The sequence below is a fragment of the Pristis pectinata genome, chromosome 1 (genome assembly GCF_009764475.1).
Source record: "Pristis pectinata isolate sPriPec2 chromosome 1, sPriPec2.1.pri, whole genome shotgun sequence".
In the NCBI taxonomy this organism is placed as follows: Eukaryota; Metazoa; Chordata; class Chondrichthyes; order Rhinopristiformes; family Pristidae; genus Pristis; species Pristis pectinata.
The window spans coordinates 78,271,838-78,293,459 of record NC_067405.1 but is presented as its reverse complement, the minus strand read 5'-3'; the positions used below and the strand labels follow the sequence as shown (position 1 = coordinate 78,293,459).

Sequence of the window (21,622 nt, the reverse complement as noted above, 5' to 3'; positions counted from 1 at the left end):
CAAAGAGTAACAAGTCCAATAATCAACACAATTAGCAGATCAGCATTTAAGAGTCTTGTGTCACAAACGAAGAATCCTCCTCAAATCTGTGTATTTCTTCAAAGGCAAAATTAATCTGATGAAAAATGAAAGCAAAATAACAAACATCTCAAGCTTAATGGAAGTCTGGAATTACTTCTTAGCGAGATTTCCTTCACAAACACTGAAAGGAAATTAAAACAGGCATTAAAGCACAATTAACTCATTCTTACCACAACACATTTCAAATACTCAACTATCAAGTAAACAAACACAATGTATGCTCCCTTGATGACCCAGTGAGTTGTGGTAGCTAGAATATACAATGATATATTAAGAGTACTTAAAATCATTCAGCAATAATCCTTGGTTACTACTAAATTCACTGACCTGAGTTTAAGCAGTGGTAGAGATGCCACGATTACCCTCAGCACTCCTAGTTTAGTCAAGGGAAACATTCAGCTTCACTGTTGGAAAGGATCTGAATGTTCACACTGGACAAGGCCTATGCCTAGTGTAATATAACCTTATTCTGTTCCAGCTCTTGAGACAGGGCAAAATTGTATTCACATTTTGTACTACTCCATTTTATTTGAATCTTCCAGTTCTTAGATTCTAATCTTTTAGAAAATAATGGTCTTGCTTTCTTAGGATCAATGACTCACAGTTGTTCACAATAAAGTCCATCTACCATTGTTTTGTTTACTTAATATTTTTAATTAATATTCCTCTACAGCTTTCTGCTCACACTACATTATTTGCTGTTCCTTCTGGTATTTTTCAGCAAATTGAGGAAAGAAGTGGAATAACACTAGCAATTTTCTAATCCAAGGAGACAAATCTTGACTAAGAGTTTAATTACCTGCCTAATACATAATGGAAGTGAAATTGATCTACATCAGTGGTGCAGAATAGGCTCATGGTAATTCAGAGGCCCATATTACAATGCAACCAAATTTATTTTTTACTTGGGTCTTCCATTTTCCATTACACTAATACTTCTGATATTAACACTTTTCACTCTACACCTCAGATTTCAAAAGGCTTAATAATTTTCATATATTGTACTATTTCAATTTAACATCAAAAATAAGGTAAAATTCTGGACACTCTAACCTTTAAACCTTGCTTTTTGGAGATAACTGTCTTTTTAAGATGGCAGATGCCAGTTTGACAATCGTGCTTAGAGCCAAGCCACTCAGAAAACCTTTGTTATTTGCCTTTACTTCTTTCAATGCTTGAATGATATCATTCCTAAATATAAATCAAACCATAAATTACTTCACCACTGCAATAACACAGAAATATAGAAAGTTAAGCTATATACTGCACTGCCTGTAAAGCAAGCAATACCTAATCCCCTTTAAGTGCTGCAAGGCCAATATGTAACTGTCATAATTGAAGCACGTATTCAAAGGTCAATTTGAGGGGAGTTAACTGACCCAAGTTGTGACAGAATGCTACAATTAGCCTCTGTACCCTCAAGCTAGAAGAGTGAATACACCAGAATTCTTGTATCTTGCCATTATAGATTAATTCCTTGTGGAAAATTAGCAATAGAAACATTAGGCAAGGACTTACCTGAGCTTGGCTACATCTCCCATTACTTCATTTTTAAACAGCCAGCCAATGATCATTTCTTGCTTCACGTGTGAAGAATGGTCAAGCATTGGCATACTGACATACTTTCTGGAAGTTAGTATTTTCAAGGGAGGGGGGAAAACTGGGAGGCACATTTATTACCTTTTTAAACAAAAAAAAATTGCTGTGTGCATTGAGCATCTATTTTGTTTGCATCGGGAATACAAAATACGGCAGGATACATTCAAGGAAAATTCAAAGTGCTAAACTAAAAGTAATGTATAGGTACATAGATTAAAGATTTCAATAATGCAATAATATTTTAGAAGCAACAATTTATAGTAGTGATATAACAGAGCAAAATTTTATTGAGCAAAAGTCTTAAAACAAAATGGCGTTGAGAATGTAGTATAAGGTTCTAGAGCAGGTACTTACTCTAATCATTAAAATTAATTTCTGACCTGTTTGCTTCAGGGTGTGATTCCAAGAGAGTCTTCATTAGTTTGTTGAAACTACTTAAGTTAGCAGAGTTTGGGGGAATGAATGTTCCTGTTGCTGTAGGGGTGTCCTGTAGACACTGCATCTGTTTATATTTCCTTCTGCTCATCTAATAATATGAATACCAATTAGGAACTTCAACAGAAGAAAGACTTTCATTCTAGATTTTTTCATAACCTTAGTTTATCCTAAATTGCTTATAATAAAAAAATTGTTTTGATTGTAGTTACTGTTGTAATATTTGACATGTAGGAACAATTTACAGTCAGCAAGCACCCATAGACTGTAATGTGATGACCACCAGACAAAGTTTTTATGTGTTGGTTGAGAGTTAAATATTTTCCAAAATAGTGCAGTGGGATCTTTTATTCACCTGAGAGCACAGGTGGCAGAAAGCCCTTCCTTAACACCCTCAGTGCCACACTGGAGTATTGGTCAGAATTTTGTACTCAAATCTCTGGAGTGGATCAAATCCACTACCATCTGACTCAGAGATGATCGTACTACCTACTCAGCCACAGATTTAACTGGGCTGAGGGCACATCCTGAGGCAATATTTGAAAAGGCACAAAAAAGGTATGGTGGCATAACAAATAGTATAAAAGTGGTCCATCTGTGGCTGACAGGAGAAATTACAGACAGCATTAAATCCAAGGGAAAAACTTGTAAGGTTGCCAGAAACAGCAATAGGTCAATGGATTGGAAGCATCATAGAATTCAGCAATGGACCAGGAAATTGATAAAGAAAAGGCAAGATAGAATGAGAAAGTGAACTGATAAGAAATAAAGAAAACAGATGGGAAGAGCGTCTTGGGTATGTAAAAAGGAAAAGACTAAGTTAGGACAAATGTGGCTTTCTTACAGTCAGAGACAGGAGAATTTATTTTTGGGAAATAAAGAAATGGCAGAAGAATTAAACTGCTCCATCTTCACAGAAGACACAAAACATCAGCTCCAAAGAAGGGTCCAGCAAAAATGAGGAACCAAAGGAAATACTATATAGTAGTAAAAAGTACTATAGAAGTTGCTGAGACCAAGTGCAAATAAATTCCATGGATCCGATTATCTACATCCTAGAGTTTTGAAAGAGGTGGATTTACTGATAGTGCATGTATTAGTTATCTTCCAAAAGACTATAGATTCTGGAACTGTTCCTGTGGATTGGATGATAGCAAATATGACCCCAAGGAAGGAGAGAGAGAAAATATGGAACAACCAACCTGTTAGCCTAATGCCAAAAGTAGGATCAATGCTAGAATCTATAATGAAGGATGTAATAACAGAACATCTTGAAAAAAAATAAGATTGAATAGAATCAGTATGATTTATAAAAGGAAAATCTTGTTTGATGAATTAAGCCACCTGAAAATCCAAATAAACAGATTGATCACAAGTTTAAAGCACATGGAGCTAGGGTTAATATACCAACATGGGCAGACAATTGTTTATAGGTCAGAAAACAAAGAGTGGGAATAAACAGAACATCCACAGGCTCTCAGGCTGTGATTAGTGAGGTACTGCAAGGACTGGTGCTTCAGCGCAGCTATCCATGATCAAAATCAATAAGTTGGCTGAGAGGACCAAATGTCATATTTTCAGGTTTGTTGATGACACAAAACTAGGGTGGAATTGTGGATAGTAGGGAGGATATAAGAAGTTTCAAAGGAAGATAGGCAAGCTGAGTGAGTGGACAAGAACCTAATAGTAACAATATATAGTGAAAAATTAAGAAGTTATCAAGACGTACTCAATTATGGAGTTCAATCCGGAGAAGTGTGAGGTGGTACACTTTGGAAGGACAAACTCCAGGGCAGAGTACTGGGTGAATGGCAAGGTACTTGGCAGTGTGGAGGAGCAGAGGGATCTGGGGGTTCACATTCACAGTTCGTTGAAAGTTGCCTCACAGGTGGAAAGAGTAGTTAAGAAGGCCAATGCGATGTTGGCTTTCATAAGTCGCGGGATTGAGTTTAAGAGGCGTGAGGTGATGATGCAGCTTTACAAAACTCTAGTTAGGCCACACTTAGAGTACTGTGTTCAGTTCTGGTTGCCTCATATAGGAAGGATGTGGAGGTGTTGGAGAGGGTACAGAGGAGATTTACCAGGATGCTGCCTGGATTAGAGAGTATTGAATATGAGGAGAAGCTTAAGGTGCTAGGGCTTTATTCACTGGAAAGGAGGAGGATGAGAGGAGACATGATAGAGGTATATAAAATACTGAGAGGAATAGATAGAGTAGACAGTCAGCGCCTCCTTCCCAGGGCACCAATGCTCAAGACGAGAGGGCATGGCGTTAAGGTTATGGGTGGGAGGTTCAGGGGAGATGTCAGGGGGAGGTTTTTCACCCAAAGAGTGGTTGGTGCATGGAATGCACTGCCTGGGGTGGTGGTGGAGGCAGATACATTGAACAGGTTCAAGAGCTTGTTGGAAAGGCATATGGAGGAGTGTGGGATGGGGGGATATGTGGGAGGAAGGGGTTAGGTAGTGTGAGGGTGGTTTGATGGACGGCACAACATGGTGGGCCGAAGGGCCTGTTTTGTGCTGTATGGTTCTATGCTTCTATGGTTGACCACAGTACAACTGCTGTACCAACAGGCATTTAATGTAATCAATATTCACAATAAGAGCTACTTTGTGAACTTGGTGTATAAGCTGAAGGTCTAAATGAACATTCTGTTAATCATACCATTAATTTTTCAAAGGTGGAAATCCAATCAAAATGACATGGTTACACAGGAAAGGATTGTTCCAATGCATTGACACTGGACTTGGCTTACTTTCATGGGAGGCAAGATTGCCCTGTTTTAACTCTATTGCTTTGCTTTACCATCGAGTTACTTATATATCTAAAAAAAATCTCAGTCGCAATGAATGTACAATAATATGGAAACACAGGTTGTGACCTGTTTAAGGAAATTATACTAATTTGGATTTCTTATTCTGTCAATACTCTTCCAGATGGTCATCAGCCAATTGTTGGAAAAGGATGTAGCACAGTTGAATTCTGGTGGGACATAGAGAGTAGATGGCAGGGATCTTGGAAGCATTGGTGTGTGGAGGGATATTGGGCTTGCTGAAGGGGTGAGGGGATGGGGTGGGGAGGGCATTTGGCATGCTTGCCTTCATGGGTTGTAGGATTGAGTATGGAAGTTGGGATGTCATGTTGTAGCTGCATGGGCATTGGGCCATGCTTGGAGTATTGTGTATGGTTCAAGTTGCTCTGCTGCAGGCAGATGTGGTAATGGTGGGGGGAGGGTTGCAGAAGGGATTCACCATTGATTTGGGGAGATCTGGAGGGTAGGTTTTTCATGCAGTGGGTGGTGGTTTTCCAGGGTGGGCTGCCAGGGTGGAGTCAGATGCAGCTACAGCATTTGGACAGGTACTTGGGTGGGAGGGGAATGAGAGGGTTGCGGGCCTGGTGTGGGCGGGTGGCATTGGTGTGAATAGGCAGTGTGATCGGCAAGAATGGGGTGGTCTGGTGTGGCCCTTTTCTGTGCTACACAATTCTACAATTTGATTTCATGGCTGCATATCAGTAGTCACTATATCATCATTACGTTGTCACTTTGCTGTCATACATCTCTGTGCAGACAATAAGGTACTCATAAATCAAATGGCTGGTAACATAGGCAACGTGATAAGCAATTAGTACTCTCACAAGCAGGGAATATGAGAAGATCTGCAGAGTGTTGTGGAGGTTCAGATATCTGCTAGAACATCTGGGGTAAATTCCATATTCATGCAATCTTTCACATGCAACTGAAAGGCAGGTACTTGGTCATCACCTTATTTAAAAGACAGCCTTTCTGACAGTGCAGCATTTCCTCCATACTCTTTTTACTCATTTATGGAATACGTGGTTGCTGGGGGCCAATATCTATGAATATCTGACTACTGTGGGGTGGTGGGGGTGGTGAGGGTGGTGAGCTCTTGAAACACTGCAGGCTGTGTGATAAAGGAACTCACAAAGTTCTTCTGAATTGGAGGAGATTCTACCCCCACCCCCACAGAGGTGATGAAAGAATGTTGATACATTTCAAAATCAAGGTGGATTGTGTCTTGAAGGGAAATCTGCAGATGCCCGAGTTCCCATACACCATGTGCTCTTGTTCTATCAGGTGGTAGATGTTGGGGATTTGGGGGATTCTTCCGATTAACTAAATTTTTTACTGCATCCTCTTGGTAAAGTTTGTCACAAGTTACTCAGTTATTAACAGGTACTCCAGTTGTAGTTTATTCAAACTATGTATGTAATAAACATACGGATTTTGAATAATTATCATCCTTGAGTATGCCAGTACCGAAGGCAAATTTAAATTACTCACACTGACCTCTGTGGAGATGTTTCTACCCTGCACCCCTCTTCTCACCCCCTGACCAAAACCACCACATTTTTTATCATGTTACTTTTTGGTTAGGTGAAGGCAGCAAAGAGAGCAAGGCAACAATGCTATTGGACATTTACGTTACCACAACCTCCCAGACAGATTTTTCCTGTTGAGTTCAGCAAATCAAAGCATTTTGTTTTAAAAATATCCTTCTTGCCATTACATAAAATTGTGTCTCTCAATCCTTGGCATTCTCTGGGTTTCTTTTACCTCCATTATCCAACTATCAACTTTACCCAAAAAGGATAGAATTAGTGGAAATCACAGTAACAGGTTAGTACTTTTCCCCAATCTTCCATAGAGTGTGGATTGCTCAGTGCCATTTCAAGTATAGAGATATCAAATCCTTTCTAATTGAAGAGAACCCAGTACATGTCTGGAAGAAATCCAAGGAAGTAGGTTCCAGGGGACTTAAACACAAACGTTGCATTAGTAACAGAGATAAAGCTTGACCATATGTCAGCCTGATTTCTATTTAGACATACATGTTCTTATATGGATAATATAATGTGTACTACAAAAATTCTATTGCTAGGTTCAGGCTAGAAAACAATTTTGTTGCCCAGAGCACTCTGTTTAATTTGGATTTATATTAAGTTTTTATAGAAGTAAAACAACCTGCAAATCAAATGAACAGCTGTTTCAGAAATTTAAAAAACAGCAGAAACATTTAATGGCATCCCATAAATGATTACAGGAAATGGCAGATCAATTATGGAGACACAAGAGACTGCAGATGCTGGGATGTGGAGCAACACACAAAAAGCTGGAGGAAGTCAGGAGGTCAGGTAGCATCTATGGAGGGAAATGGACAGTTGAAGTTTTGGGTCAAGACTCTTCATCTGGATTGGAAGAAAGAGAGGAGATAGTCAGCATAAGAAGGGAGGCAAGGGATGGAGCAAGAGCTGGCAGGCATTATGTGGATCCAGGTGAAGGGGGGTGGGGGGTGATAGGCAGATGGGAGAGGGGAGATTTGGAATAGTATCAGAAGCTGGGAGGTGATAGGTGGAAGTGATAAAGTGCTGAAGCTGATGAAATCTGATAGGAGAGGGAGGTGAAGCATAGTATAAGGAGGGATGTGAAGAAGGTAGATGGGATCTGATGCCAGTCCAGATGACGGGTCTCAAACCAAAATGTCAACTGGCCATTTCCTTCCCCAGATGCAGCCTGCCTCACTGAATTCCTCCAGCTTTTTGTGTGTTGGGCCAGATCCATTTGCATTTGCACAGATGCCTTGCTAATTGCTTCAGAAATGCAACTACAGAAATAGATATGCCAACTGGGGTAGCAATGATGCAGCTAGTAGAGCTACTGCCTCACAGCAACCCAGGTTCAATCTTGATCTCTGATATGGTCTGTGTGGAGTTTGCGTGTTCTCCTTATGAACACAGGATTTTTCTGGGCACTCTGTTCCCCCCCCAACCAACATCCTCAAGAGGTGTAGTTGGTAGGTTAATTGGCCACTGTAAACAGTTCCTAGTGTATAGGTGAGTGGTAGAATCTAGGAGGGGTTTATGGGGATGTGGGGAGAATAAAATATGATTAGTGTAAATGGGTGCTTGATGATCAGCAAGGATTTGGCAAGCCAAAAGTGCCTGTTTCCATGCTATATCACTATGAACTGGAAAAAGTCATTCTGACATTATATTTATATATATTACTGATGGTGTGGCTATGTTAAGAACCTGATGCAGTTTTATCATTGGATTGTTCCAATGTCTTGATGTGGAAAAACTGCATGCGAGGATTAGTGCAGGCAGGCTGGGGGTGTGGTGTAACCACTCTGCAGTGAGATGTTGAGGACTGGTAGCACCTGCACTGCGTACTGATAGACCACCTGGAACCTATGGTCGCTCTCATCATGATGGAAGCTGCTGTTTCCTTCTCTGCATAGCTTTTGCCAGCTGAGATGTTTCTTTATGCTAACAAGCACAAAGGTCACCAGGTGCTATCAGTACCAAGCAATAGCCTGCATTCAGTGTGCTGGCTAGGGTCCACCCCGAAGCCTGTCATCTCAGTGCAGATCAGCCACATCACCCACTCCAAGGAACATCAGCTCTCACAGGCAGCCACTCCCCACCTAGCCTTGGGGATATTCAATACTGGCGAAGTACAAGTGAAAGGTAGAGATTTATGCCTGGTTCACTGCACTCAGGTTTCCAGCAAAAGGCAGGCATTTGCACCAGATTCCCAACAGAGCAGTGCACAACCTGAGCAGACCCAGGGCAGGTGAGAGTAGGGAGGGTACCTACCTAAGAGTGTTTGGACTGGAGGATCAAGAATGCTAACATATCAGCATTCTACAGGATAGTACAATGCAAGGCACCAGTACATTTGATCATAAAAGATTTTCTAAAAATCTGTCTCTTAAATACAACTCTTATCAATACTGGCTTAGGAATGGGAACTCCCGTGCAGTTTAAAATGTCTTCCAGTTACATCACTCTTGATTTAGGCAGTATTATCCGAATACTTCGCTGCACTGTGCCCCTCTATCTGATGCCAACAGGTCTTTCCCCATATAACAATGCACATGCATGCATATAAATGCAAATGGATTTAATATTAAACAAAATGTCTCTATGTAAGTAAATAGAACAAACATTTTATATTTTGTTTTCAATACCTTATGAGAAGCTGCATTAAGAACGTTTGTTGATACAGAATAAGACTCCCATTGATTCTCCACTTTGAATTTGGTGTCCTTGGTAACATGGTCTTGTATCAGATGGTGCCCCTTCAGTGGAAGCTGTGAGTGATTTTTAATCACAGATAACATGCAATCTCCTGAGATTTTTGCCATATGCACTTTAATGGACTTTCCATGACATTCTCTTCCATTCATTTCATCCACTGCTAATTTGGCAAAGTTGGGAGAGGCAACTTTTAGAACTCCACACCTGACAAAGCATAAACAAAAAATATTCATACCATGTCTCCAGTCTAAACATCTGCAGTTTCATATCAAAAGTAAGACAAACTATCACTAAGTGGTTTGCCAATATATCCCTCAGCTCAAAGCTTTCTTGCCTCTTCCAACGGCTGAAAGTGTATTCTAATAATAGCACAGAGAAAATAGAACATTTGGGACTGAATAAATAGGGCAAAAGTGTCACAACCAATCTGATTTAAGTTTTGGGGAGTGAAAGGAAGAAATGTGTGATTGATAAGAGCAGTGCAGCACATATTGTTTTATATGGACTTCAGTAAGGCCTTCAAAAAGGTCCCACATGGGAGACTGGTCCAAAAGCAGGGCCCATGGGATTCAGGAGAAGTTGGCAAATTGAATCCAAAATTGGCTTGGCAATAGGAGCCAGAGGGTGATGGTTGAGAGCTCTTTTTGTGATTGGGTGCCTGTCACTAGTGGTGTTCCACAGGGCTCCGTGCTGAAACCTTGCTTGAATGATTTGGATGTGGAAGGTAGTGTTAAGGCTACAGGGTGATATTGATTTGTTGGTGAAATGGGTTGAGAAATGGCAAATAGAGTTTAATCATGATAAGTATGAGATGATGCATTTGGGAGTACTAATGAGGTTGGGGACATGAACCATGAATGGTAAGATCCTAGGGAATATTAATGAACAGGGGGACCTTGGCACAGAAGTCCAAAAGATCCTTGAAGATGGCAGCATAGCTAGATAATGTGATTAAGGCAGCATATAGGATACTGGCCTTCATTTATCATTGCAGTGAATACGAGCATGAGGTTATGCTCCAACTTGATAAAGCATTGGTCAGACCTCAGCTGGAGTACTGTGTGCAGTTCTGGACACTACACTACAGGGAAGATGTGACAGCACTGGAGAGTGTGCAGAGGAGATTCACCAGGATACAGGGACCTGAAATGTTGACAGTTCCTCTCTCTCCACAGATGCTGCTCAACCTGCTGAGTTCCTCCAGCAGATTGTTGCTCCAGACTCCAACATCTGCAGTCTCGTGTCTTCACCAGAATGTTGCCTGGAATGGAGTGTTTCAGTTATGATGAAAGACTGGAAAATCTGTTCTCCCTGGAGCCAAGGAGGTTAAGAGGGGAACATGACCGAGATATATAAAACTGAGGGCTGCAGATAGGGTAGGCTGCAGGAAATATTCTCCACATCAGAGGTGAATAAAACTAGAGGACCTAGATTTTGTGTAAAGGGCAAGAAATTTAGCTGGGATCTGAGGGGGACCTTTTCCATTCAGAGAGTGGTGAATACCTGGAATTTACTGCCACAGAGAGTGGTGGAAGCAGAGTCGCTGACAGCATTTAATAAGAGTCTAGATGAGCACTTAAACTGCCTAGGCAGAGAAGTCCATGGTTCAGGTTCTGGAAGATGGGATTAAACAGATGAATGCTCACAAGTCAGCGTGGACATGACAGTCAAGTGGCCTGTTTCCATGCTGTATGACTCTGTGATTGAGAGGAGGGTGAAAATGGAGGCAAAATCAATATTTCAGGTACAGGAAGAGAAAAGGTGGATTGAGAGATAAAAGACAGCCTGCCAATCAATTTTCTCATAAAATGACTTCTTTTAAAAGCTAAAACAACAAACTGAAGGAATTAATTTTGGCCTTGATTTTTTAAAGTTAAAATTAATGTTTAATGGTTTATTAGCAGCAATTTAAACTACTAATAACCAATCCTAAATATCTAAACTGTGTAGCTTGTATCTACCATTCAAACACAGTGATTTCATGACCATCAATATATAAACAGTGAGGCAACTAACAAAATGCTCATTTCATCAAGCTACTGCTAAAGCAGCACAACTTGACTCGAACATTTTTTGAATGTATTTAACCACACATCCGTCTTTGTTTGTAACTGTTATACAATGTATGCATAAATAGCAGAAAACACTATTAAAAGCACTGCCATTCCGACAGTAATATCATTCACTACTACATGATTTATGTGCTCGTCTACAAGTATTTACTGAAATGGTTATAATTAAATTAGAGCACAGAAATTCAGGATAATAGTAAATGGAATGAGTAAAAGGCTGTTTTTAAGACTAGGGTAGGATGTTGAGGACTGCAAAGTTTGCATTTTCAGCCTCGCATGTTTCCAATCTATATTAGTGATCTAGACAACAAAAACAAATTCAAGTTGATTAAATATAGTGATAATACAAATACCACGAGAGCAGAACACATGATTATACAAATGGGCAGACAAATTAAAACTAATCTTTTTATATCTTATGCATATAAAGGTGCATAAAAACAAGTTTAAACATACTATGAATGAAGCTGAATAACACAAATACTTATGAAGTCATCTAGGTCTAATAGCTGTATCAGTGCTTTCAATATCTAGGCTGTAATTTGAAAAAAATTATAAAAATTAAGTAAAATTCTGGTACATAAAAAGCAAATATACAAAAATTAATTGTATTGCTTGAGCCTATTTGAATTGTAAATTTAATTATCCACCTTAAGAAATACAGAGAATATGTAAAGACGGGAACAACACCACTTTAGTGTAAAGGAAATAAATGGAGGAAAGACTAGAGAGTAAGAAGTTCTGTAACCTAACAGGATGGTTCCTAAGTCCATTTTATCTTATTTTGCTTCCATGTCTATATTAACAGTGCAATATGAACACTCTAACTTCTACAAATGTACTGTTGAACAAATCCTGACTGGTTGTATCAAAGTCTGGTACTGCAATTCAAATGTGCAGGAATGCAAGAAGCTGCAGAGAGTAGTGGACTCTGCCTAATACATCACAGGCACATCCCTCCCCACCATCAATAGTATCCACAGGAGGCACTGCCTCAAGAAGGCAACATTCATCAAAGATACCCACCATCCAGGCCATGCCATCTTCTCGCAGCTACCATCAGGCAGGAGGTACAGAAGTCTGAAGTTCCACACCACCAGGTTCAAGAACAGCTATTTCCCTTCAACCATTCAGTTCTTGAACCAACCGGCACAACCCTAATCACCAGAGTTTAGCAACACTATAACCACTTTGATCACCATGTAATAAGATGGACTTTTTTTGTTCTAATTGTGTTCTTTCTTGTGAAAAATGTGTTTAATTTATATCTTTCTTATGAATGCTGCTTATATGATGCCATGTGCTGGTGATGCTGCTGCAAGTAAGTTTTTCATTGCACCCGCGCATACATGCACTTGTGCATATGACAATAAGCTTGACTTTAATTTTGAAGTTGTTAGGAAGAGGGCCTCACTCATGTTTTGCATAATTTATAGAGTGCAGATAAAGTAAATTAGAATATAATTTCAAAATTACACAACTGAGTATATCAAATACACTCAAAGCTGGTGAAAAACAATTAAATTAAAATTAAAAAGAATTCTTAATTCAAATGTGCTTTAGTTAATCTGTTAAACAAGGTAATAGAAAGAATAAAATTTGAGATGGTCAAAATACAAGTCATTGATAAAATATTCTAGGTAGGATATTAAAAGGAGCTTGCCGGCCAAACACCCACCACAATCCTTTCTCTAACCCCCTTCCAAGTGACATGCAGTCTAAATTAGGCTGAATGATAATTTCTCATCCTTTACCCTGAAACGGTAAAAGGTTAAATTAGCCACAAACAAATCCCAACTTTTTGACATCTTTCCAAAATATCCCATTAACGACAACTATTCAGAAACAATATTGTGGACTACATACTTAATATTACTAATGTAACAAAACACCTTTAAAGTTAAAATTTCAATTGAAATTGTGTTTTTGATTTCATATTTCACTCTGAAATGCTTAAAATGTAGAATTGAGCAAAATTACAAACCCATCCTATAGTTTCCTACATTGCCAAAGAATCTTGGATTGGTTTGAAAAGGATAGGTTGATGTTGTTTTTGAAAAGAAAATAAGTGCTATTTAAACAATTGCTTTCATGATGCTGGATGTCACAAAACACTACTCAGTCAATACAACACTTTTACAGTTATTTTTAAAATGTAGGCAAATGCAGCAGTCAAATATAATTGCTAGGTCCCACAAATATCAGCAATGTCGATGATTGGTCCTCATTGTGTCTGTCACAAACTATATCATTAATAGCAAAATAAATACCGACTGTTCAGAGTCAATACCCTAAATTTTGAAGAACCCAACTTGAGTGAACCTCCATTCTAACATTAATTCAACAAAGGCTTTGATTCTACATCATTATACTGTTCAGATCTAGATCCTTCCCAGCTCTGTTCCAATTGCAAAGAACAGTCTGATCACTTAAGGAATTACCTGTATTCACTGTGCAAATTGCAAAGCCAAATTTCTGACACCTGGTACTTCTGAAAAAGTCTTCTTAATTCCACCTAGTAAAAGTGGAAGAGGAATTCATTGTTAGAATATCATAATTGCATATAAAACAATCATCAGCAATGCTCGTCTGAGTATTCAATAAACTCACATCAGATTCTTACTTTAAATGAAACCACTTATATTAAATGGATTAATATTTTTGATAAAACAACAAAGGATTTTACTTATAGGTGAAATGTGATTACATGGTATTTAAAAAGTCCAGTACCTCTGTTACTATTCTGGGCAATCCATCTACATAAATGTAACTTGTTTGAGCTGTCTCCTTTTCCATAGTTTTATCAACATGAACACCTATATGAGAAGTACAGATCAATTATTACCCCTGATAAGTAAACAGACAAGACTTACAACCTACTAATCACCAAATCTTTGCAGAAAAAATTCTGATCTTACATCAATTGGAAGGGAGGTAAACTACTTTGCTATCTGGGTTTACAAGCACAAAATGTCCACCTGATAGACATTTTGGAAGGTAACAATGACCTGACAGAAAGTATTTCACCTAGAGAGAAAACTGGCAGTTGGGAAAGAAATAGCAATTAGATTTATGAATTTTGCAATTCAACAACACAGATGGATCACATTGTAATCCAGCCCACATAAGCAGACCAATGCCTTATACTAAATATCTTAGGGGTCCAGGAAACTTAGGGTAGGTGTCATTGAATGACCAGTGAAGGAAAAGAGAAGTGCTGCACTTAAAGTAGCACATACTGTATATATGGACAGATATCTCAACATAAGATCTAGAAGCAGTAGTCCATTCAGCCCTTCAAGCCTGCTCCAGCATTCAATAACATAGCTGATCTGATTGTAACCTCAACTCTGTACTCCTGCCTTCCCTGGTAACCCTTCAACCCATTGTTTATCAACAATCTATTTACCTCTGCCTTAAAATCACTCAAGGATTCTGCTTCTATCACCCTTTATGAAACAATTCCGAAGACTTAAAACCTCAGAATTTTTTTTGCCTGATCTTAAATGGGTCACCCCTTCCTTTCAAACAGTGCCCTCTGGTTATGCAAGAAACAATTTCAATTCATAGCCCAGGTTAGAAGGTTAGAAACTTAGAAACTTGCAGGAAATGGTGCCAACATAATTCTGCTCGAAACTGTGTGCACAAGCAAGTATGAAGCTGTGCGCATCCATGTAGTTGAAACTGCATGAATAATAGCTTGTGGGTAATTTAGAGAGCATTGTGTGTGGAAGTGAATGGAATAGAAATGGATGGATATGAGAACTCTCAACATGGGTACAAAAACATAGGTAGTGTGTGGCAACTTTTGACTACCAAGGCCACTGTCAACTCCCAACTCCAAGGATCCCATCGATTTAGATTTATTGAACTTGGAAGGTTAGTGTAATAGGACCAAGCTACCATTAACTTTGCATATTTCAGGCAGAAAATCTTTATTCCTCTCATAAGTGCATTCACAAATACAAGAGTGTTATACCATGCACTAAATATTCTATTGTGACACCCAACATCGAAGATGTCAGTTAAGTGGATGCAGCATTCTTCAAAGTGTGCACGACCATTCTGGCTAGAATTAGACTGTGCTGGAATTACATCTTAGAAGTTGGTGCAAGCAACTTGAAAGTTGAACCACTGGAGCAACACAAGGACAGAGTGAGATTACTTTCTGAGAAACTGAGACACATCCACTCTCATTCCCCAGGCACATGCTCCAATCAGCACCAAATCAGACTGATGGACTGAATGACAGAGGAAAAACACAAAACCTGACCACATACCATGGAGGGCAGGATTATTCCAATTTTAAATTTATTTTCTTTTTTCAGTTTAATGTTCTTGAATGGTTAAATTTTCTTGGTAAATGCTGATTAGAAAAACGATCCAATTCAGCCAAGTCCCAATCTTAGTGTGCAAAATGATGGTAAGCTGGGAAACAAAGCAGCCATACTGACCTCAATATCACTTGCTGAAAAATACTTTCTTATGAAAAATTTCCTCCCACTTTTAAGATTCAGAACAAGGAAATAAGGCAAATTATGCAGGAGGTGGTAAAATTTAAATTAAATGCATATTATTTATTTATATTTTATAGCGTGGTAACAGGCCCTTCCTGCCCAATGAGTCCGTGCCGCCCATTAGACCCAAATTAACCTACCCGTACGTTTTGCAATGTGGGAGGAAACCGGAGCACCTGGAGAAAACCCACGCAGACACGGGAGAACGTACAAACTCCTTAGACAGCAACGGGAATTGAACCCTGATCGCTGGCGCTGTAATAGTGTTGCGCTAACCGCTATGCTACCGTGCCGCAAGGGGAGGAAGAGTGATGCGTGAGAAAATGCAATATGTTTTATTCTGTTCTGTATTATTATTATTACAGAATATTTCAGTCAACAATCTTATTACACTAACAAAACAACTAGACATTTGAGTAGCTTATACCAATCCAATGTCATTTATAATTTGCTTGTAGCTACATTCAAATTTGCATCACAATGCAAATTTCAAACCTCGCTACACTTATTGATTTTTTTCTCTGTTCTGCAAAATCTTATCAATTCTTAGCTCAACTGGTAGAGTATCCTAGTGACAAAAACCTGGACTAATACAGCCAAACTTGTTTTGGAACAGTAGTGAGAAAAAGTTTATTGAGGCCACTGTAACTTCTAAAGTAAAGAAACTGTCTATTCAATGAACAATATTTATGGCTGAAGCATTTATAAATCAGAGCATTAACAATAATCAAATCTCTAAATTCTAATGAATTAATTTGGTGATTATTTTTCCTCTTACATTCATTGCTTCTTGGTTCATCTACTGCTGTCATAGCTCCACCTTGATTATTCACCTTGCCTTCCATGGTGTCAGGGACACCAGAAGTGAAATTCTCTTCTGCATCAAACCAGTCATCAGTTACTTCAAGGTCCTTGACTGAAGGTGTAGAATAGATAGCAAATGTTTTTAAGATTCCTAGGAGAGAAGAAATTTAAAATTTAAGTACTTTACAAATGATGTAGTGTCTTTACCCGAATTATTTAAAATCTTCATCAGAAGTAGCACAATGTAAAATGTTATGTCATAAATTTGATTATCAGTATTTGCCAAAGTTGGTTAGATTTTTACATATTGATAAGTGGATACTGACAGGACAGAACTGGAGAGAAAATAAGGAGCTAGAATTAACAGTTGTGGCTGAAATTTATATGCACAAACAGTGCTCTACAGATACCTTTGAGCAAAAATATACTTATCCCACACTCTTCTTCCGTTATCACAACACTGGCATTCATCCCTCTTTTATGGAAAGTATTCATAAAGAACCTTATCCACATCCTCCACACCTTTGTAATCCCTTATAGGCCCTACTCTTTCCTTAGCTATTCTCTTGCAGGACAACAAAGATTCCAGAATACCCGACTCTTAGAAGAGATAGACAAAAATGGGAAAAAAAAGATCAATAGCTCCTCCTTGTGCATCAACAACTTGCATTTGCAGAGCATCTTTACTACAAAGAAATCTGAAAGCACTTCAAAAGCATCATGAGAAAAATGGACACAACTTGTATCTTTAACATAGTATAAATCTCCAATGTTTCACAGGACAATTAAAATAACAGCTGACACCATGATACAAAGATATCTAAAGGAGGTGACCAAAGATTTCATTAAAGAAAGTTTTAAGGAGAAGAGTAAAGAGGCAAAGGTTTCAATAGCCAATTTCAAAGCTTTGAGGCAAGGCTGATTAAAGCATGGGTGCCAATGGAAAAGAAAAAAAAATGCACAAAAAGCCAGGTACGAGCTAGCACAGGGATATTAAAGCAAGCAGACTTTTATGCTAGAGAAATAGGGAATCATGGGAATGAATGGATTTACGAACAAAGAATAATAAAAGTATTTTCACAGCAGAAGCTAACTTGTCAGTAACAGATGGGGGATAGATGGGATAGACTTGTGCAAGTCCTACAACCACCAGAATTTTGGATTAACTCAAGTTTTCAGAGAATAGAATAAGATAGGGCGGCCAGGAGTTCATTGGAATTGTCAAGTCTCAAGCTGAAGGTTTCAGCTGCAGGTGAGCTGAGGCAGGGTTGGAATCAACCACATTACTGAAGTAGGATTATGCAGTCTGTGATAATATGATCAGAAGCTCATTTTAGGATCAAATACATCTACAAAATTTCATTCAATATGAACATGGCTAATCTATGCTGGCTTCAACTCCTCCTCTGTGCCAATTCCCCATAACCCTCAATTTTTTTTTATCTCCACCTTAAGTATATCTAATGATCTAGCTTCTGCCACCCTCATGAACAAAGAATTCCAGAGATTCACTACTCTGAGCTAGGAAACTTCCATGCACTTCAGTTTGAAACAATTGGCCCCTTATTTTGTGGCATCAGATAGTGGCGGGGTGGGGGGGGGGCAGCAATAAAGTCAGTAATTGGCAATAAAATCTGTGGCCAATAATATTTCATCAGACCCCATTATGTTAAAATACAAGTCCCTATTTTTAATCAGATAGAAAATTGTAGCCCCTTTTTGGGGTAAAACAGTTCTCTGCATTGCACCATAGGTGTTTGAGCTCAGTGTACTTTAGTATATCACCCACCAGTAAAATATCTAACTAATATGGAAAAAAAATCAACTTGGACATTTCTGTCTGCTTCAGCACTTGTGAATAATATTATAATCTGTCAAAGTTAAATGATGCAGAATTACAGAGGAACTGAAATTGAATACAGGAACTAGGAGACTATGGTACAACTGTATAAACCATTAGTTAGGCTGCAGCAGTTCTGGTGGTTATAGTACAGGAAGGTCATGATTGTACAAAAGAGTGCAGTGGAGTTGCCCTAGGACGTTGCCTGGAATAGAGCATTTCAGTTATGAGGAGATTGCACAGGCTGTGTTTATTTTCCTTAGAGCAGAAGAGACTGAGAGGGGTCCCAAATGATATACAAAATTATGAAGGGCATAGATAGGGTAGAAAGTAGAAAATATCCTCCACTAGCACAGCACCTAAAAGTGGAAGGTATAGGTTTAGATGAAAGAAAGATATTTTAATCACCCAGAGTGTGGTTAGAACCTGGAATACACTGCCTGAGATAGTGGTTAGAGTAGAGATTCCCACAATATTTCTGTAGCATCTAGACGAGCACTTGAATTGCCAAAGCACTGAAGGCTACAGAGCAGTTGCTGGTGAATGGGATTAGAATGGATAGTGCTTCTACTTGGCATGGATGTGGTGGCCAAAGGGCCTGTTTCTGTGATGTAAGACTCTACCTACAGCAGCTTCTCAAGGTACTAGAAAGGTACCACTAATGCTCTCTGGAAAATTTTCCAAATTTATAGGAAAGATATGCAAAACAATGTCAGGGTTGTCTTACAGGCTAATGTCCCTGGTATTGATTTCCCAGTTACACTCTATCAGCCACTTTTGCCACATTGTTTGCATCCATGACACCAGCTTCCCAAAATAGACATTCTACTTTGAGGTGTGTTGTGTGTAGGAGGTTATCAGGCAGTTAGAGACAAAGATTCTAGGTTATATTCAGAGCTTCCTTGGTGGTGCAGCACTTTGAGTGGTCATGGGCTACTGATTCCCAATGACTCCAGGAATGGTTGGCCCATGACTGCTTAAAGTGTTGAGGAAGCACTTGGAATGATGTTGAGAAACCGGGGGCTATTCATTTGGAGCACGCGGAGCCCTACGTAAGCAGCAGAATGAGCACACCAGCTCTTCAACTACTCACTTACCTGTCCCATCAGCTACCCTCTGTCTTAACTAGGAAGACTCTGGTGTTCCCATATTGTTCTTATTAGCCACCTCGGTACCCATAAAATCCAAGTAGAAGCAAGTCATTCTTAACCCAAATAGACTACTTAAGAAGAAGAATGTAGCCTCCCTTCATGTACTAAAGCTTCTAATCAGGATTCAAGGATGCAGTCATATAGAAAGCCAAATTTATCATTCTGTTTGGTTATCTTTAGGAATCAGTCAACACGATACAGAACTTTCCATTATTAAGGACTGCTCTGAGAGCCAGTGTAGGCTTGATGAGCTAAATGAGTTACTTCTATGTTGTAAATGAGAAATTTCCAAGTCATAACAATCAACAACTTGGAAGGGATCCTGCAATTGGTGCAGTTTAGATGCTGTGGCAGCACTTGATGTTCTTGTTGTACAGGTTGCAGGTCTGGGATGTGCTACTGCAAAAATATGGTAAATTGATGTAATTTGCAGATGGTACACATTGTAGCCATTATGTGGAAGTGTATGTTCAGCATGGTATGTCAGGTGCCAATCAAGTCAGTTGCTTTGTTATGGTGAATAAAACTGAATTTTTTTTTAAAAAGTGTTCCTGGAGATGCACTGATTGGGAAAGTGAGGCATGTTCCCTCACAAACTGAGCTTTACTTTACAGGAGTTGAGACTTGGAGTGAGACTGGGAGAGTTTAAAAGAAGTAGGTCTCGGGGCTTGCTTGTGAGTTTTCACTTTACAGGACTTGAAAAGAGACAAGTTTGCTAATTGTTAGTTAATAGTTGATTGGCTAATTAACAGCAGCCAATAAAAAGGTGTCACAGGTAGACAGGGTGGTGAAAAAGGCCTTCATCAGTCAGGGTGTCAGGTTGCAGTCATTGGTGAGACTGCACTTTTGAGAACTGTAGAGTTTTGATCACACAGGAAAGATGTGGTTAAACTGGAAAATGTGCAGAAAAGATTTGATAATATTGCCAGGACTAGAGGGCCTGAGTTATAGGGGGAGGTTGGCCCCTAGAGTAGGAGAATGAGGGATGACCTGGTAGGTAGTATATAAAATCATGAAAGGCATAGATAAAGTGAATGGTAAGTCTTTACCTCTGGGTAGGGGAGTCCAAAACTAAGGGACATAGATTTAGGGTGAAGGGAAAGATCTAAAGGGACCTGAGGGGTGACTTTTTCCCCCACAGAGGCTGCTGAGTATATGGAGCTGCTAGAGGAAGTGGTTGAGGCAGGTACAATAGCATCATTTAAGAAATACTCGGATCGGTACATGGAGGGGTGGGCTTAGAGGAATAAGGGCTGAACACATGAAATTCTGACTAGCTGGGTGGGCACTGTGGTCAGCATGGACTTGTTGGGCCAAAGGGTCTGTATCCATGCTCTATGACAAACCTGATACACACTAGATGATAAAGTCTTGAGTGAAGGCAAATCATTTATTAGAGTACCCTACCTTTTACCTGCTATTTTTGCTAATGTTTATCTAGCTTGTCCAGTTAAACTTCTAGTCCATGGTGAACTACAGGATGTTAAGTGAGGACTTGGGTGATGGCAATGGAATTAGTGTAGATGGGTATTGCACTTGACATGGATGACATGGGCCAAAAGGGCCTGTTCGTGCTGTATGTTTCTATGATTCTGTTAACATTTGAGTTTCATAAATATGTATAAACAATATAATATGTAAGTTTCTCACCTTGTTTTACCATATCTTCACATAAACCCTCTGCTTTATCTGCCACATATTGATTAAGATCACTGCAGAGCTGTAACACAAGATTTCTATGAAAGTCAAAAGAGAAATAAATACTTTTGTACTGAACCTTAAATATTCTGAATTATTTGAAGCTGTATGATAAATTTTGTGAAGTGATAACATGAGGTCAAAGATCAGTTGTTGATGAAAATAAAACTGCAATTGCTGGAAATGAGAAAAACAGAATGCTGCAAACAGCACGTCAGGAAGCATCTGTGGAAAGAGTCAGTTTCAGGTTGACTCTTTAGAGCTGGGAGAGAGAAAACAAGTTAGATTTAAGCTGGAGTGTGAAGGAGGGATGGATATTTCTAGGATGAGGCCAGGAAATGCACAGGTCAGACCCTAGTAAT

At 39.1% G+C, this 21,622-nt stretch overlaps 1 protein-coding gene across 1 annotated transcript in view; it reads right to left on the bottom strand.

Moving 5' to 3' along the window:
- Positions 1-1,136: 1,136 nt before the first annotated feature.
- The window catches only part of rbm44 (RNA binding motif protein 44), an 86,665-nt gene continuing 66,179 nt past the window's right edge, over positions 1,137-21,622 (bottom strand). Inside the window, exons 9-15 of the mRNA XM_052011646.1 lie at positions 21,213-21,282; positions 16,546-16,722; positions 13,981-14,066; positions 13,692-13,765; positions 9,109-9,382; positions 2,061-2,206; positions 1,137-1,272 (exon numbers count right to left, since the gene is read on the bottom strand). Coding sequence (XP_051867606.1) covers positions 1,137-1,272; positions 2,061-2,206; positions 9,109-9,382; positions 13,692-13,765; positions 13,981-14,066; positions 16,546-16,722; positions 21,213-21,282 — 963 coding nt within the window. The remainder of the gene's footprint in view (positions 1,273-2,060; positions 2,207-9,108; positions 9,383-13,691; positions 13,766-13,980; positions 14,067-16,545; positions 16,723-21,212; positions 21,283-21,622) is intronic.